Below are 19,316 nucleotides of genomic sequence, written 5' to 3' on the forward strand. Positions count from 1 at the left end.
TTTATTCGGACAACCCCTTCTTGGAGCCCTCCCCTCTGGAGGAGTGATACTGGTCACCCCCAGATGACCTGTCCTTTGCAGGAATCATTTGTCAGAGCCATGGCTGAGGCCATCCCCTTTCAACTGCTCACTGAGGAGCACACGCATCATAAGATGCTGGAGGTTCTCCAGGTCGTCGATGCTTCTAAGGAGATCATTATGGTTCCTATCCACAACATTTTCAAGGACCACCTCCTCCGCATGTGGGAGCACCCCATTTTTATCTCCCCCATCAATAGAAAGGCCGATGCCACCTACTTGGAGTCTGCCCTGAAAAAGGCCTGGCGCTCCCACACCCATGCCTCCGCCACTTCGGGATGTGAACACAGGGAGCTGTATACCCTGGGCAGGAAAGTCTTCCAAGGCACCATGCTGGTGGCCCGCATGGCTGCCTTCCAGCTCTGTATGACTCAATATAACCGCACTCTCTGGAAAAGGGTCCAGGACTTCACAGAGGGCCTTCCTCAACAACAACAGGTGGCCCTCTTGTCCATTGTCCTGCTGGGTCTCGAGGCTGGGAAGCACGAAGTGCATTCCACCTATGATGTATTCGAGACTGCGGCCTGCGTAGCTGCGGCTGGCATTGGTGCCAGGAGAATGGCATGGCTCAGAGCCTCAGATCTCTGGCCGGAGGTCCAGGACAGACTAGCCGATCTCCCCTGCACAGGTGAAAACCTCTTCGGGGATAAAGTCCGGGATGCAGTAGCGCAATTGAAGGACCATCATGACACCCTTCAACAGCTTTCCGCTAGCACTTCTGACGCCCCGTCCTCGGTCAGAAAGTCTTCTAGGCCAGGATCCCAGAAGTCTTTCTGCAGGCAGAGGAAGCATTATCCTCCAGCCTCCAAGGCTCGCAAGCTTCATACTAGCTCCAGGGACCACCCTCATCAGCAACGAACACCTAGGCTCCTGCCAGCACCCCAGCAAGCCCCGGCCATGGGCTTTTGACTGGCGGCGAGGGAGCAAAGGCCAGTTGACTGTACCCACTGATGTTGGATCCCCTGGTCAGAGGAAGGCTCTTGAGCTTTGCTCATTGCTGGGAAGAGATCACATCGGACCGATGGGTCCTCACTATCATCCGTCAGGGGTACCGTCTAAACTACAGTCTGCTACCAGAGACCTCTCCCACATGTCCATCGTGGGGTTCATCCGCCCTTCAGGTCATACTCCAGATGGAACTCATTGCCCTCCTCGTGGTGGGTGTGGTGGAACCGGTCCCTCTCCTTCAGCGGGACCGTGGGTTCTGTTTGAGGTACTTCCTCATTCCGAAAAAGAATGGTGGTTTGTGCCCCATTCTCGACCTCTGGGCGTTGAACAAGTTTCTCATAGGCGAAAAGTTCCAGATGGTCTCTCTGGGCACGCTGCTCTTGCTCCTCAGAGAAGGAGACAGGCTTTGCTCCCTCTATCTCAAGAACACTTATGCGCACATTGCTTTCTTCCCCAGCCACCGGAAGTACCTCCGCTTCGTGGTCAGGAAAGCACATTAGCAGTACAAAGTGCTGCCCTTCGGCCTGGCAACAGCCCCCCTGCGTTTTTACCAAATGCCTAGCGGTGGTGGCCACCTACTTCAGGCATCGCTCAGTGCACGTGTTCCCCTATCTGGATGACTGGCTGCTCAAGAGCGACTTCCACTGAGGAGCCTTGCATGCTCTGGCCCTGACGGTGTAGACGTGGGGTTTGTTATCAGCTTCCCCAAGTTGCATCTCTACCCGTCTCCTCAGCTGGACTTCATAGGCGCCAGACTGGACACGGCACAGGCAAAAGCTTTTTTGCCCAGGGACTGAGCAACCGCTTTTGCCTTGCTACCCTTATCCGGAAAAGCCGGAAGATACCAGCCCGCCTCCTACTTCGCCTGCTGGGCCACATGGCGGCCTCCGTCCATGTGACACCTCTGGCTCACCTTTGCATGAAGAGGGCCCAGTGGACCTTGCGGTCCCAGTGGCGACAGGCTTCCTAGGATTTCGAGGCTCCTGTTGCAATCAGGGACTCTCTGCGAGGGTCCCTTTCCTGATAGGAAGATCTTTCCAACCTGGAAAAAGGACTTCCCTTCCAAGCCTCTCCACCCCAGGTGTTTCTAACCACCGATGCTTCCCCTCAGGGCTGGGGAGCCCATGTGAACGGTATCCACACGAAGGATCTCTGAACTGCCTCCAAAGCCCACTGTCAGAGAAACTTTCTGGAGCTTCGGGCAATCCGGTACACCTTATGGATATTCAGGGACCAGTTGTCATCCAAGGAAGTCCTTGGATGACAACTAAGTTGCGATGTGGAACATCAACAAGCAGGGAGGCTCGGGCTCATTCCTGCTGTGCCTGAAGGCGGGGCAAGTGTGGACTTGGGCCTTCTCGCAGGGGATGTGTCTGCTTACTACATACCTGCTGGGTCGTCTGACTGACCTAGTGGAACGCTTAAGCCGCTCCTTTCAGCCCCACGAGTGGTCCCTCCACCTGGGTGTGGCGGCTGAGCTGTTTCGCTGCTGGGGCATGCCTCTTCATCTCCCCTCACAACTACAAGGTGAGCACATTCTGCTCCCTGTTGGGGGACGGACATCCAGCCTGTGATCCTTTCTCCCTCCACTGGGGGAGAGGCCTGCTATATGCGTACCCCCTTCTGCTGCTCCTGCTGAAGATGTTGCTGAAGCTTCAACAGGATGTCGGGACCATGATCCTGCTGGCGCCCTTCTGGCCATGTCAAGTCTGGTTCCTGCTTCTGCAGGACTTATCGGTGTGGGCCCCCGTCAGCTGGGGACGGCACCTAATCTCATCTCTCAGAATCAGGGCACTCTGCGCCATCCAAACCTCCAAGCGTTGGCCCTGACGGCTTGGATGTTGAGCACATAGTCCTTCAGCTTCTGGCGCGCTCGGACTGCATCTCCCGGATACTGGTAACATCCCAAAAACCCTCCACCAGAAAGTCGTACAGCTTGAAATGGAAAAGATTTTCCATCTGGTGTATGGAGCATGACTTGGATCCTTTCTCCTGCCCCCTCCCTCAGCTTTTGGACTACCTGTGGCAACTCTCCGAGTTGGCTTCAGATCAGCTCGGTCAGGATCCACCTGAGTGCTGTCAGCATGTACCATTGGGGGGTCACTGGCATGCCGGTTTCCATTCAACTTCTGGTGGGTCGGTTCATGTGGGGTCTCCTCCAGCTGAAATCCCCTCTTCGGCCTCCTGTCATAGCCTGGAACCTTAATATTGTCCTGGCATGGCTCATGCAACCCCTTTTTAAGCCGCTGCAGTTTTGCGACCTGAGAGTGATTATTTCAGCTCGTAAGGTCAGTGAACTTCAAGCTCTGGTGACCTACCCACCATACACGAAGTTCTTCCATGATCAGTGTTGCGTATGCCTCCGAAGTTCCTGCCCAAGGTGGTATCAGATTTCCACCTTAATCAATCCATCATGTTACCCACCTTCTTCCCTCAACCTCATTCCCACTCGGGGGCATGAGCCCTTCACACCTTGGACTGCAAAAGGGCCTTGGCTTTCTTTCTGGATCATACAGCAAGCCACAGATAGTCCACTCAGCTCTTTGTCTCTTTTGATCCCAACAAACTGGAAAGGGCGATGGGTAAGCAGACCTTGTTGAACTGGTTGGCAGATTGCATTACCTTTTGCTATCAGCAGGCAGGCCTTCCGCTCGCCGGTTGAGTAAAGGCTCACTCTGTGCAGGACATGGCAGCACCAGTAGCTCATTTGTGTGAGGTCCCCATCGCCGAGATTTGCCGGGCTGCAACCTGGAGTTCTCTTCACACGTTTGCAGCTCATTACTGTTTGGACAAAGATGTGTGTCAGGATAGTGCCTTTGGTCAATCCGTCCTGCGCAACCTGTTCCAGGTCTGAACCCAGCTCTTCGTGCTTTGGTGGGAACCAGACAGTCCCCTACTGACTTAAAATGCCTCAGTTGTGTTGTGCCCTTTGGTACCTTAAGAACATAAGAAATTGCCATGCTGGGTCAGACAAAGGGTCCATCAAGCCCAGCATCCTGTTTCCAACAGAGGCCAAAACCAGGCCACAAGAACCTGGCAATTACCCAAACACTAAGAAGAACCCATGCTACTGATGCAATTAATAGCAGTGGCTATTCCCTAAGTATAATTGATTAATGGACTTCTCCTCCAAGAACTTATCCAAATCTTTTTTGAACTCAGCTACACTAACTGCACTAACCACATCCCCTGGCAACCTTGTTCGGTAGCTGTTGGTCTCTTGTTCTCAGGGACAGTCTGGAGCTTGGTACTCACCACATGTGAGAACTACCATCCTGCTTGTCCTAGGAGAAAGTGCAGTTGCTTACCTGTAACAGGTGTTCTCCTAGGACAGCAGGATGTTAGTCCTCAGGAATCCCACCTGCCTTCCCATGGAGTTGGGTTCTCCTTTCAGTTTGTTTTATTTTTTCGCTCGTATTTTTCTTCTATATTCCGAGACTGAAGAGGGACCTCGCGTGGGCGTGCGGATAGCTGCATGCTCAGTGTGCTGGTCAAAGCATCTAGAAACTTTGACAAAGGTTTTCCATGCCAGGCTTCATAGGATGATGTCACCCACGTGTGAGGACTAACATCCTGCTGTTCTCGGAGAAAACCTATTACAGGTAAGCAACTGCGCTTTCTGGCGCAATGGAATCCATTACAGTTATTTATTTATTTATTATTTTTATATACCGATGTTCCTGTATAGAATACATATCGCACCGGTTTACAGAGAACTGAACTGTCGCCCCAGGAGGCAGATACATGGAACAAGGTTAATACGAATTTAGGTTGATACAAACTTACAGTGAACAAAAGGGATGCAATTAAAAACATGAATGCTAACACGATTTGGTACAATTAGAACATATTTACAATGACATATTTACAGTGTAATGAGTAGAGGAACGGCTGTGAAGCACCATTCATCGGACCTTAACCCTCCGGGAATGCCTGGCTGAATAGCCATGTTTTTAGTTTCTTTTTGAAAACCAGAGGGCAGGGTTCTTGGCGGAGGTCCAGTGGGATCGAGTTCCAAAGGGGAGGACCCGCTGTGGAGAGGGTGCGTTTCCTTAGTGAGGTTTTGGCCGGCAGTTGTGATGGAACTGTTCCAATCATCCATAACATCAATGATATTGTCGGCCGATGCGTCAGGTAACATTGGCAACAGAATTTCAATAAATTATTTAGGGTCAGCTGTTTTTCTTAGTATTTTTTCCTTGTTTACAGATTTTTTGGATTGTCTATTTTAATTACACATTTCAATGAGATTAGGTAGTGGTCAGACTATGTTATTTTATTAATACTCATATCTGTAGCATTTAAGTCAACAAAACTAGAATTTGCAAAAACCAAATGTAATATATGACCATGTTTGAGTGGCTGAGTTTACCAACTGTTCCCAACCCAGTCCAGCCATGACATCTAATAGTGTCAATGCTGTAGAAGATAGGGGTATATTATCAATGTATAGGTTGAAATCACCTGCAGCAATTGTATTTTTTAAGTCTACTGGTAATGTTGACAATGTTTACAGTAGTGGAGGCAGGTCAGCATTTAAAAGCCCAGGAGGACAATATACCAACATAAGTTGACCAATGAAGTTGAGATGAGCAGGATTTCATATGGACTATTAATGTTAATTAGTATTTTCCTAGGGTTAATAAATAACAGCTAATAGGCTTCCACCATGGCGATTGGGCCTGGGTTGGGATATTGGTTTAAATTCATTTGGACATATCTTGTTGAGTATGACAGTGTGTCTGTAGGTCAAGATTCAGAAATCAATAATTCCCTGTACGTACCCGGATCAGTCCAGACAGCGGGTTGTGTCCCCTGACCAGCAGATGGAACCAGAGAAAAAAATAACTGAAAGGCATATCATATATGGGCATAGCTCACCCTGCGCTCCTCAGTATTTCTCTGGTTCCAGCAGATGCAGTCAGACGAACCTGCGGTTCATCTTCTCAGAGATATTTCAGTGTTTTCTTCTCCTACACTGGGTCAAGCAAGTATTAAAATATATAAAAAAAAAAAAAAGGTTGGAACAGAGTTTTTAAATTTACAGGAGACAGTTCTGTCGCCTAGCTCTTAAGGAGTCCTAGGGGGGATTTCCCCTTGATTATTCAGCCTAGGACTCCAATTCCCGGTAGCCATAACAATTTCCCTGTACAGGGGTGATACTGGTGGTCCAGTCACTCCCCCTTACTGTTTTGGTCTCCCCTGAGATGTTCTTACCTCAGGTCCCCTTGCAGAGACGACGTTATTCCTCTGTTGTGGTGAAAGTTCAACAAAGTTTAAAAAACAACAAAAAACAAAGGGGATTAAAGGAGACAGTATTTCTGCTTGTTTTAATCTGAAGCAGAGGGGAAAAGTCTATTTATGTGGCTGTTACGCTGAACGGCAGGGATTTAAGTACCTCACAGCTGTTTTGCCGGCTCCTCTGCTTCACTATTTTTTATCAGCTCAGCTAATTTCTTGCCACCCAATGCAGAGGTCACCTCTCTGCCTCGCCTGCAGGGATCCTGCTTCGAGGCTCTCCCGCGAAGGGCTCTGCTCTGTCTGCTTACCCGGAGGGAAAGGACCCTCCTGGACTGCTTCTAAGTCAATGACCCGGGGTCGGGTCACTAAGCGTGCGTCTGGGCCGGCCCTCCCTCAGAAAATCGTGGGAACGGTGGCCATTTTGTGCCCAGACCTCGAAGCAGTTTCAGAGCCTCAGGGGGGAGGGGATCCTGATTTATTACACTCTCCGCCTGACTTAAGCCCCATAAGCCCCCCTGTTACAAATTTTGATTCTCAAGGGACCCCCTCCCCCACAGGTACCTGACGAGCCTTACCATGGTTTTCCACAGAGTTCGTGCTGCTTCTACACAGGTCTTTTTTGGCAAGCTTGGAGGCATAGGGGGATCCCGTTCCGGGCCCTCCACCAGCTAAGATTCCTCATTTGGTCGGTGGCCAGGGCTCTGGCCCACCGGACCTGCAGGGGGCTACTAGGGTCCGTACTGTACCCGGGGGCTCAGAAACTCTTCACCCTCCACAGCCTGCTCCTTTGCCAGATTCTGATTCTGCTGCTTGTGAATCCACCCGTAGAAGGAGATGACCCACGTGTCCTGCGGTTATTTAAACGCGAGGAGCTGGATCTGCTTATTCCCTTTGTTCTGGATGAACTAGGGATTGAAGTCCCACCAGAAGATACCACCAGTGCCTCCACTTCTGCCAGTGCATCCACTTCCTGCACCGTGGATCCGGTCCTAGCTGGCTTACGGGCTCCACCTCGTACCTTCCCGTATCATTCTGGCTTATGCAGCTCCTACTCCGGGAATGGGAATCCCCCGTTTCTGGCCTTCGGGTGGGCAGAGCGATGGATAAACTGTATCCCCTGCCAGATCCGGCCCTCGACATGCTTAAAGTCCCCAAGGTTGATGCTTCGGTGTCCGCAATACCATCCCAGTGGTGGGGTCAACGGCTTTAAAAGATCTTCAAGACCGCAAGTTGGAGCTATACCTCAAGCGAATCTTCGAGGTGCTGTCCTTAGGGGTCTGTGCGACAGTGTGTAGCAGTCTCATGCAACGGGCGAGCCTTAGGTGAGTTCAACAATTACTCAACACCCAGAATCTCCCGGCGCAGAGGCCGAACAAGCAGAGCATCTTGAAGGGGCGATTGCATATGGCACTGATGCCCCTTATGATCTCCTTCGGTGCAGGCAAGAGCCATGGTCTCCACCCTCTCCGCTAGGCGACTCCTCTGGCTACGGAAGTGGGCGGCGCATTCCTTTTCTAAGTTGCAGTTGGGCTTTCTTCCCTTTAAGGGTAAGTTGCTTTTTGGGGAGGACCTGGAACAGCTTATTAATTCCTTGGGAGACAACAAGGTTCATAAGCTGCCTGAGGACCGCCCTAAACAGTCCAAATCCTTTTTTCCTTCGTGCTCTCGTTTCAGAGATCAGCACAGGTACAACAAGCCATGTGGGTCTTTTCAGTGGAATACCCCCTCCAAATCTCAGGCATGGCCTCATTCCTTTTGGGACGTTGGCCGTTCCAAGATGGAAACCCCCAAGGATCCGGTGCCAAGTCCTCACAATGAGATGCAGAAGGCCCATTCCTCCGTTCCCGTCTTAGATGGACATCTGTCTCGGGGAATGGGCCAAAATTACTACGGGGTCCTGGATGTGATTGGAAACGGTTACACTTTAGAATTTGCTCGAAACCTTCCGAACTGCCATCTGATATCTCCTTGCGGCACTTGGAAAAGGCCTGCGGTGTGTCGAACCCTCGACAGACTCCTGGAGCTAGGGGGCCATATTTCCTGTTCCTCCAAACGAACAAGGATCTGGCCAGTATTCCATTTACTTCGTCGTGCCCAAGAAGGACGGCTCTTTCCGACCGATCCTAGAACTCAAGTTGGTCAATCGGGCTCTCAAGGTTCCCCATTTTCAAATGGAAACCCTGCGGGCAGTCATAGTGGCAGTTCGCTCCGGCAAGTTTCTGTCTTCACTCGACCTCACAGAGGCTTACCTGCATATCCCTATTCGCAAAGGTTCCTTCGCTTCGAAATTCTAGGTCGGCACCTGCAGTTTCAGGCTCTTCCGTTCGGATTGTTTACCGCTTCTCGCACGTTCACCAAGGTGATGGTGGTAGTAGCGGCTTTTCTTCGGCAAGAAGGAGTCTTAGTCCATCCCTATCTGGACAACTGGCTTATCCAGGCGAATTTGATGGAGCTCTGTGTGACGGCAGTGAGCCATGTCGTATCGCTGCTTACCTCCCTCGAATGGATAGTCAACTACTCAAAGAGCAACCTCAAACCCTCTCAAGTTCTGGAATTTCTGGGAGCTTGCTTCGACACCCGTGAATCTAAGGTCTCCCTACCCAAAGCCAGGGCGCTCAAGCTCATGAATCAGGTACAGCTTCTCATATCTCTCTCGCAGCCCACGGCCTGGGATTACCTTCAAGTACTGGGCTCCATGGCCTCCACCATAGATTTGGTTCCCTGGGTGTTTGCGCTTATGCAACCCTTGCAGAAAGCTTTGCTTGCCCGTTGGAAGCTGGTTTCGGAGGATTTTTGGGCAATTCTACCATTTCCCGAATCTACTGTCTTCAGCATACGGTGGTGGCTCTCTCTCGACCATCTCTCGAAGGGAATGCCCTGGAGTCTCCCCAGTGGATGATGGTGATGACGGATGCCAGCCTGTCTGGCTGGGGGGCGGTGTGTCAGTCTCTATTGACTCAGGGCTGATGGTCCACAGTCCAGTCCAATTGGCATATAAACCGTCTGAAGGCCCGGGCGGTCCGTCTGGCTCTCAAGTTCTTCCTTCCCTTGCTTCGTCACAAGGCGGTGAGAGTCCTCTCAGACAATGCAAATACGGTGGCTTATATCAGTCGCCAGCGGGGGCACCAGGAGTTGCCTGTTGGCCCTGGAGGCCAGCAAGCTGTTTGATTGGGCGGAGCATCACTTGTAAAGCCTGGCGGCCTCACACATTGCAGGGAAGGAGAATGTTCAGGTCGACTTCCTAAGTTGTCAGTATCTCGACCCCGGAGAATGGAAATTGTCAGAAGAGGCGATGGACCTAGTCGTACACAAGTGGGGGGGTTCCCCACCTGGACTTGATGGCCACCTTGAGAAACGCAAAAGCTCCCAGGTTCTTCATTCGCAGAAGGGAACACAGCTCGGAGGGCGTGGATGCTCTGGTCCTACCCTGGCCCAGCGATGTCCTCATCTATGTATTTCCCCCATGGCCTCTGGTGGGAAAGGTACTCCGAAGGGTAGAAGTTCACAACGGGCCGGTAATTCTCATTGTGCCAGAGTGGCCCCACAGACCGTGGTTCACTGACCTCGTGAATCTCGCGTCAGACAGCCCTCTTCGACTCGGCCACCTCCACAATCTCCTCTGACAAGGTCCCGTATTTTTCGAGCAGGCGGATCACTTTTATCTAGCAGCCTGGCTTTTGAACGGAGGCGTCTAAGAAAGAGAGGCTATAAGGAGGAAGTCATCTCCACGCTGTTGTGGGCTCGTAAAACCTCTATGTCGCTGGTGTATGTTCGGGTTTGGAGAATGTTTGATAACATGTGTGCGGAACTTGGGGTTTCGACGCGCAGGGTCTCGGTCTCTCTAGTTCTCTCCTTTCTCCAGAATGGTCTCTCCAAGGGCTTGTCTTTCAACTCCTTGTGTGTTCAAGTCTCAGCTCTTGGCTCTCTTTTGGGGAAATTAGACTGTTACGTGGTAGCAGCCCATCCGGATGTGGAGCATTTTCTTAAGGGGGCTAAGCATTTGAATCCGCCTGTCCGGCATACATGCCCATCTTGGAGTCTTAACCTGGTCCTTCGGGTTTTCTGCGAGGTGCCTTTTGAATCTCTACGTCGATCCACGCTCAAAGACCTCATGCTTAAGACAGTGTTCCTGGTGGCTATTTGTTCAGCCCGGAGGGTATCTGAACTGCAAGCTTTATCCTGTAGAGAACCCTTCTTGAGGTTCTCTGATTCGGGGGTCTCTTTAAAGATGATTCCCTCTTTCCTGCCAAAGGTAGTCTCCTCCTTTCATATCAATCAGTCAGTGGAGCTCCCTGCCTTTTCTCAGGAGGATATTGCTAGCTCGGCTAGTGGTGATTTACGCCGTTTGGATGTTAAGCGCATTTTCTTGCACTTATGATTTCAGAGTTTCCGATCATCTCTTTGTTTTATGGAGCGGCCCTCATAAGTGGTCTACCAGAATCAACTATCAAACCATTACAGCTAATACAAAACACTGCAGCTCGCATTCTCAGTGGCACACCTTTAAAAAAACATATCTCTCCTATTCTATAAAATCTACACTGGCTACCTATCAAATATCGGACTCTTATTAAAATATTAACCATAATTCACTCTCTATTAAAAGGTTCTAACTCCATATGGCTCTGTTCTACTTTTAAGAATCTACAAACCATCAAGAGAACTCAGATCTTCAAACAAGAGCCTTTTAGATATTCTGTCTGTAAGACTAGCTAGACTGAGTGTAACCCGACAGAGAGCATTTTCGGTTGCAGGACCTATACATTGGAATGCCCTACCAAATTCACTATGCCAAATTTCCAATAGTAAGGATTTTAAGAAGGCATTAAAAACATATCTGTTTAAAGAAACATTTAAAAACACAGAATAAGAGGCAAGGTATCTCTCTTCTTCTATTTTTCTATAGTTGAAATAACTATCTTAGTTCTATCTTTTCTGTTTTAGTAAAGTAGATTTATTAATTTCTATAGACATAAAATTATTATTTTATATTGATATGTTACCAGTTGTATTTTTGCTCTAACTTTATTATTCTAAAAACTCTACCTTATTTTATATTTACATTTTATTTTGTTAAATTAGAATTATTTGTAAACTGTTTTGATCAAATGTATTTGCTATGATGGTATATAAGAAGTTTAAATTAAAAAAAAAAAAGTTTGAAGTGCAGCAAGTAGCCTTGTGATATGTCCATGATCACCATATTTTCCATTACCTAACATTCTCAGGATATGCATTTTACAGTAATGAGAAAAAAATCTGAATGAGTTTATGCCAGTAAATTCACTGACCGTATTCAGCAGGATGGAACAGAACTTCAATGGGATATACTTGCACAGTGGTGAATGAAGGGGCGAACATAAGGGCAGGCCCTTTGTCTCGCTCCTTCGGCACATGATGTACTGGCATGCAGCGCCTCTGGCAATGGTCCTTCCTTCTTAGTCCAGTGCCCAGATGACATCAGTAGGAGGCAGGGCATCTAGCCCCACCAGGCAAAGGGGTGCTGCTATACCTGGTAACAGCTCCCGTGTTGGAGGTAGGGAGCTGGAGAATGCAGGCAGAATTGAAGCATCTCCGGTGATGATCTGTTCCTCTTAGCTGGCGCCCAGATGTCAGTAGGGGGCAGGGCATCTAGTCCCACTGGGCAAAAGGGTGCTTCCACAGCTTCACTCACCAACTGCCATCAACAAGTAGAAAAGCAAGTAATGGTATTTCAATAGCTGAATGTGTCAATTTAAGAATTATACTTAGGAAATTAAGATCAAATTATATTTCTATGTACTGTCTAGATATATTATAATTTGACCTCTATTTCCTAATTCTTAAATTCAGATATTTAGCTATTGAAATACCATTCCTTGCTTTTCTACTTTTTTATGGCAGTATAAAAATTCAAATTAAGCAGAAACAAGTCCAGAAAAATACAATAAAGTGCTTTTAGTAGTACATCTCCAGTTTGGGGTGATGCACATTTTGAATGCAGTGTTTGGTATATGGAATTATGTATGTATGTATTTATTTAAAAGCACGTATTCAGAGCGGAGTACACTATAAAACATATTCAGACATTGGAGAATGGGGAAGGGCAATACAAAATATTGGGGAAGGAGAAAAGACTATGGGGTCAGAGGAGAGGGGGTGGAATACTAGTTAGCATCAACAGAAGAGGGACGAGTTGAGGGTAGTTAGTTGTCGTCTAGGTTGAGGGGGAATGCACTCTTGAACAGTAACATTTTTAGGGGTTTTTTGAAGAAAGATCTTTCTCAGAGATATCGTCTTTGGTTTTTGATTTCTAGAAGAAGCCTGGGAAATGAGTAGCTGGAGTTTTTTTATTTGCTGTAAGATGTAGAGTTTGTCTGCTTTCTTTTGTGGTGTAACATGAAATCTGTGGTACTTCCTTAGAGCTGACGATGGCTGAGATGCGGCAGAGTCTGGAGCAGGAACGAGATCGCCTGATAGCTGAAGTTAAGAAGCAGATGGAGATTGAGAAGCAACAAGCTGTGGATGAAACCAAGAAGAAGCAGTGGTGTGCCAACTGCAAGAAGGAAGCGATTTTCTATTGCTGCTGGAATACAAGTTACTGTGATTACCCCTGTCAGCAAGCGCACTGGCCCGAGCACATGAAATCCTGCACGCAGTCAGGTAAGTCAGAAGGATTCACAAGGAGAGAATGAGGAAGCCTTAGATAAAGTGACAAAACAGGTTGGTGGGACTTTTATAGCCTACCAGGTTTATTGAAGTATGCGAGTTCAAGGACAAGTGTCCCCGTTGTCGGACTTCACTTCTTGAAACTTAAGCCTGAATAAATCTGTTATTCCCTGTACGTACCCAATCACTCCAGACCATGGGTTGAGCCCCCCTTCCAGCAGGTGGAGACAGACCAAAGTTCTAAGGGCAGCCTATATAAGGATGGAACCCACCCTGGAACCCTCAGTATTTGTCTGCCTCCAGCAGGTGGAACAGCTCACCCCTTGGTTCCCTGTTAGCTTGCCCTCTGTGCTTTCTTCTTTCTTCTGTAGCAAGCTTACGCAAGTACATTTTTAGTTTGCTTCTTAAGTATTTAAAAAAAAAAAAAAAAAAACCCAAACAAAAAAAACCCCAGAGAATTTTTCTCCGACTGTGATAGGGCAGACAGTCCTGTCTCCCTCTCTCTTGGGGTTCCTAGGGGGGCTTTACCCCTTGATTTTTATCAGCCTAGGTTCCTTTTCCGGTGACCTTGTGTGGGTGATACTGGTGGTGCCAGTCCCTCTCCCCACTTTTCTCTGCTGCCATGCCCCAAGATGCCTATTCCTCGGTTGAGCTTTCAGGGAGGAAGAACATTCCCCTGCCTCTGTGAATAAAATAGAATATTTTATTGGGTTAAGAGTATCTCTCTTTTTCACAGAGCAAATTATTATTAACAAATTCTTGGTCTTTCTAAAAAAAAAAAAAAAAGCAGCAGTTTATTTTGTGAGGAGGGAGCGGGGTTCAGTCTCCTGCCCATCTTCTCAGGGGCTCCCCGGTCAGCTGTTTTCAATTAGTATCACGGCTGCTTCCTGCTTCATGCCGCGGCCGCTTTGCTGTGTAGCTTGTGGAGAGTCAGCCTCCCGACTCTGCCGCGAGGGGGTATGCTCCAGGTGTCTTTCGGAGAGGGGGGAGGCTCCTCTTTCGGACCGCCAATGATTAGACCTCAGGGAAGGGCTCCCCAACGTGCTGCCAAGCCATTCCTGTCCCGGGAGCGGCGGCCATTTTAGGTTTTTCTGATGAAACACTTCCTGCTTCTCTGGGGGCAGGAGACCCGATTTCGCCACTTTTTCCCTCTGATTTGAGCCCGGTTCGCTCTCGGGGTGGTGGCTCTGACCTCCCCCCCCCCCCCCCCCCCCCGTGACAAATTCGGCACCGACCCGTTTTTCCTCAGATTTTGTTCTTTTGTTGCATGAATCATACTTGGCCAGCTTACAAAGGGAGATGGACCCCCCTCCAATTGTTCCCCCTCCCCTGAAACCTCCTTTTTTGCCTGTGCCGTCCCCCAATGTTGTTCCGGACCCTCAGGGCTCGGTTAAGGTTCGGGTAGTCCCGGGAACTCCCCCCCCCCCCCCCCCCCCCCCCCCCCCAGCCGGCCTCCTTTAGACCCGTTTGATGTATGGGATAATGATACCATGGCTCAAGCGCCCCCCCCCCCCCCCCCCCCCGCTGGAGGGTGATGATCCCCGTGTCCTGCGCTTATTCAGCGGGAGGAACTGGAGCCTCTTATTCCCTTTGTTCTCCAGGAATTGGGAATTGATGCCCCACCAGATGATTCTGTGGCGGCGGCGATGACGCCAAACGCAGACCCAGTCCTGGCAGGACTCAGGGCGTTACCGCGTACTTTCCCGTTTCATCCAATGCACCGCTTGCTCCTCCTCAGGGAATGGGAGACCCCAGAGACGGGTCTTCAAGTTGGTAGGCCCACCAGCACCGGGCACTTTTGAGATGCTTCACTGAAGAGAAAAGCTATGAAAAAAATGAGCTTTAAAATGTGAATGGAGATCGCTATGAAGAAAAACAGTGAGCATGAGACCCGCCCCCTTGTGATGTCATCCAGCCCAGCATCGAGCCGGTAAGCAGCGCCATTCCACCTAGCGTTGCGCGCCGAAGGGGCGCGACAAAGGGGCCACTCCCCTTTGTGCACCCCTTGGTGCTACCTTTTTTCGTTTTTTTTTCTTTTTAACTTCTATGTTTCTTCCGCTTTTGTTTACCTTTCTCTTTTTTCATAGTTGTTATCCCTTGTTAACAATTTTCTTTGTTATTAATGTTAAATGTATTTGACAAAGGTAACTTTTTTCCTGCATCTCCTGTTTTAATGTAAACCGGTATGATTTGTATATTACACAAGAATGTCGGCATATAAAAAATAAAAATAAATAAATAAATAAATAAATAAATGGAAAAGCTCTGCCCACTTCCTGAGGACTGCCTGGACATGTTAAAGATTCCAAAGGTAGATACTTCTGTCACCGCAGAGACGAAACGTACCACCATTCTGGTGGTGGGCGCCACAGTATTACGGGATATGCAGGACCGTAAGCTTGAATTTTATTTAAAATGCATTTTTGAGGTTTTAGCTCTCGGAGTCCGGGCGACAATTTGCAGCAGTCTCATGCAGCGGGCAAGCCTTAGGTGGATGCAACAGTTACTCAGCACACAGGACCTCCCATCTGCAGAGGCTGAGCAAGCTGAACGTTTGGAGGGCGCTATAGCCTATGGTGCGGATGCCCTCTATGACTTGCTTCGGTTCCAAGCAAAGGATATGGTTTCTGTGGTTTCGGCCAGACGTCTTCTCTGGTTACGTAATTGGTCCGCTGATGCTTCTTCTAAGGCTCAGTTGGGCACTCTTCCTTTCAAGGGCAAGTTGCTTTTTGGTGAGGACCTGGAGCAGCTTATTAAGTCCTTGGGTGAGAACAAGGTCCACAAGCTGCCAGAGGACCGTCCCAAACAGTCAAAGTCTTTTTTCCCCGATTCGCACTCGCTTCAGGGGAAACCTGGCTCCTTCCCCAGGGGAGGCATGTCCAGGTCCCAGTCTTGGTCCCATTCATTTCGCGGCCGTCGAGGTTTCCGAGATGGCCATCAGCAACTCACGACCACTAAGTCAGCTCCCCAGTGAGATTTGGCCAGTCCATTCCTCCACACGAAACTTAGGTGGGCGTCTTTCTCTGTTTCCCGAGGAGTGGCCAAAATCACATCCGATCTCTGGGTCCTCGAGGTGATAGAACGTGGCTATGCGTTAGTTTGCCAGGGACCTGCCGGATCTATATATCGTGTCCCCTTGCGGCCGTTCCAAGCGACCTGTGGTTTGTCACACCCTGTTGAGAATTCAGGAATTGGGGGCGATCCTTCCGGTTCCGGTGCAAGAACAGGGCGCCGGCAAGTATTCAATTTACTTCGTTGTTCCCAAAAAGGACGATTCCTTTCGCCCCATTCTGGATCTTAAAAGGATCAATCGAGCCCTTAAGGTTCCCCGTTTCAAGATGGAAACCCTGCATGCAGTAATTGCGGCGGTCCGTCCCAGCGAGTTCCTCGTTTCCCTCGACCTGACGGAGGCTTATTTTCACATTCCCATCCATCGGGAACATCAAAGGTTCCTTCGTTTTCAGATCCTAGGCCAGCACTTCCAGTTTCGGGCCCTCCCATTCGGTCTCGCCACCACTCCCCGCACTTTCACCAAGATCATGGTAGTCGCAGCAGCTCTCCGATGGGAAGGAATATTAGTCCATCCTTATCTAGACGACTGGTTGGTAAGGGCCAAGTCCGCTGCTCTTTGCACGCACGCGGTAAACAGAGTTCTAGACCTACTCACACCTCTCGGATGGATAATTAACTACTCCAAAAGCAATCTTCGGCCCTCACAAGAGCTAGAATTCCTGGGCTCTCTTTTCAACACTCTGGTCGGGAAAGTTTTTCTTTCAGACTCGCAGACACTCAGCCTGATCGATCAGTTGAACACTTTCGTCTCTCTACCGCTTCCCATGGCGTGGGATTTTCCTACAGGTTCTAGGGACCATGGCTTCCACGATCGATCTCGTCCCCTGGGCGTTTGCTCATATGCGTCCTTTACAGAAAGTTTTATTATCCCTTTGGAAGCCATTGTCCTAACAGTACCAGGAGATTCTTCCTCTCTCCGACTCTTCCATTGCCAATATTCAATGGTGGTTCTCTCCAGCACACCTTCTCAAGGGGATGCCTCTTTTGACTCCCTCTTGGGCCATAGTGATGACAGATGCCTGGTTGGGGGGCCGTCTGTCAATCTCAAATGACTCAAGGTTTTTGGTCCCTGTCCTAGTCTCACTGGCACATCAATCGTCTAGAAGCCCGAGCGGTTCACCTGGCCCTCAAATATTTTCTTCCTCTGATTCGCCACAAAGCAGTCTGGGTGCTATCAGACAATTCCACCACGGTGGCTTACATAAATCGACGAGGGGGGACTCGAAGTCGTCTAATGGCGCTAGAGGCCAGCAAGCTCTTTCTCTAGGCAGAGAGGCACTTGGATCGCCTGGCGGCCTCCCACATAGCAAGCAAGGAGAATGTTCAAGCCAACTTTCTCAGTCGACAACTTCTCGATCCCGGCGAGTGGGAGTTGTCAGACGTAGCGATGGACCTCATTGTGCACAGGTGGGGGTCCCCCTCACCTGGACCTCATGGCGACGCTATCCAACGCCAAGGCTCCCCAGTTCTTCAGCCGGCGGAGGGAGCATTGTTCAGAGGGGGTGGTCGCGCTGGTTCTTCTCTGGCCCTCCGACATGCTACTTTACGTGATCCCACCGTGGCCGTTAGTGGGAAAGGTTCTACCGTGAGTAGAGCTCCATCGCGGACCGGTCATTCTCGTGGCCCCCGAATGGCCCCGATGGCCGTGGTTCGCAGACCTGGGGAATCTCACTGCAGACGGACCTCTTCGTCTCGGTCACCTGTCCCATCTTCTGCGGCAGAGTCCCCTATTTTTCAACCAGGCGGATCGCTTCTGTCTAGCGGCATGGCTTTTGAACGGAGACGTTTGAGACACAGAGGATATAAGGAAGACGTAATTGCCACCCTCCTTAGGGCTCGCAAACAGTCAACATCGCTTACCTATGTCCAAGTCTGGAAGATTTTTTAAAACGTCTGCGAGGAGTTGGGTGTTTTGGCATGTTCGCCTTCCGTTGCAGTGATACTCACTTTTCTTCAGCGTGGTCTCTCCAAGGGTCTATCGGTCAGCTCCCTGCGAGTTCAGGTTTCGGCTCTTGGTTCCCTCCTGGGTACCATTGAAGGTCGGGCGGTCGCCTCTTATCTGGATGTTGTACATTTTCTCAGGGGCGCTAAGCACCTGAAACTGCCTGTTCGCTCTCTTTGTCCTTCGTGGAGTTTAAATTTGGTACTTCACGCTCTTTGTACAGCATCATTCGAGCCTCTCCGTCATGCCACTCTCAAAGACTTGACTCTCAAGACTGTCTTTTTGGTCGCTATTTGTTCAGCCAGGAGAGTGTCTGAGCTCCAAGCTCTATCCTGTAGAGACCCTTTCTTACATTTCTTGGACTCGGGCGTCTCTCTCAAGACCGTACCGTCTTTCTTACTTAAGGTGGTTTCGTCTTTTCATATTAGCCAGTCCGTGGAACTCCCTGCTTTTTCGCCAGAGGATATTGCGGCATCTGGTGGTAGTGATCTTCGTCGTTTCGATGTCAAATGAGTCTTATTGCGTTATCTTGAGGTCACTAATGATTTTCGGGTTTCTGATCATCTTTTTGTCCTGTGGAGTCGACCCACAAGGGGGAAGCAAGCTTCTAAGGCTACCATAGCTCGCTGATTGAAGGATGCAATTTCTTCTGCCTACATTTGTAAGGGCTGACCAGTCCCTGAAGCCTAAAAGCTCATTCTTTACATTTTCAAGCGGCCTCTTGGGCAGAGTCTCAATTGGTATCTCCGCAAGAAATATGTAGGGCGGCTATATGGAAATCTCTTCATATTTTTGCTTGTCACTACCGACTTGATGTTCAGGCTCCAGTCTTTGGTTCCTTTGGTCGACAGGTGCTTCGAGTGGGACCGTCTGGGTCCCACCCTTTGTAGGGAAGCTTTGGGACATCCCATGGTCTGGACTGATCCGGGTACGTACAGGGAAAGGAAAATTAGGTCTTACCTGATAATTTTCGTTCCTGTAGTACCACGGATCAGTCCAGATGCCTGCCCGTTCTTCTGTCCACATTCTTTTTCCTTCTTATAGGATTTTCTTTTTCTATCTCTGCATAGTCTTCCTGGAATTTACTGATAGGCACCGGAAGCATCGTTATAATGATCAGGGGTAGATATACAAGAGCGTTTAGTTACACAGGTAGTTCATTCAATTGTTCTGTTATTTTGTTGGTTTAAATTAAATTACTAGTTATCCTGTTACTTGCTTGATCTTGTACTTTCTGCTTTGACAATGGTTAAAATGAGGGTTCCAGGGTGGGTTCCGTCCTTATATAGGCTACCCTTAGAACTTTGGTCTGTCTCCACCTGCTGGAAGGGGGGCTCAACCCATGGTCTGGACTGATCCGTGGTACTACAGGAACGAAAATTATCAG

General features: G+C 49.3%; 1 protein-coding gene across 9 annotated transcripts in view; it reads left to right on the forward strand.

The window, feature by feature from the left end:
* ZMYND8 (zinc finger MYND-type containing 8) overlaps positions 1 to 19,316 on the forward strand; it is a 423,241-nt gene that overhangs the window by 380,173 nt on the left and 23,752 nt on the right. For all 9 annotated transcript variants that reach the window (XR_003858448.1, XM_029614639.1, XM_029614638.1 and 6 more), the window contains one exon: positions 12,670 to 12,909. Coding sequence is in view for 8 of the 9 variants with exons in the window: in XM_029614639.1 (XP_029470499.1) it covers positions 12,670 to 12,909 (240 nt within the window). In the remaining variant the exon portion in view is untranslated. The remainder of the gene's footprint in view (positions 1 to 12,669; positions 12,910 to 19,316) is intronic.

The sequence above is a fragment of the Rhinatrema bivittatum genome, chromosome 8 (genome assembly GCF_901001135.1).
Source record: "Rhinatrema bivittatum chromosome 8, aRhiBiv1.1, whole genome shotgun sequence".
Classification (NCBI taxonomy): Eukaryota; Metazoa; Chordata; class Amphibia; order Gymnophiona; family Rhinatrematidae; genus Rhinatrema; species Rhinatrema bivittatum.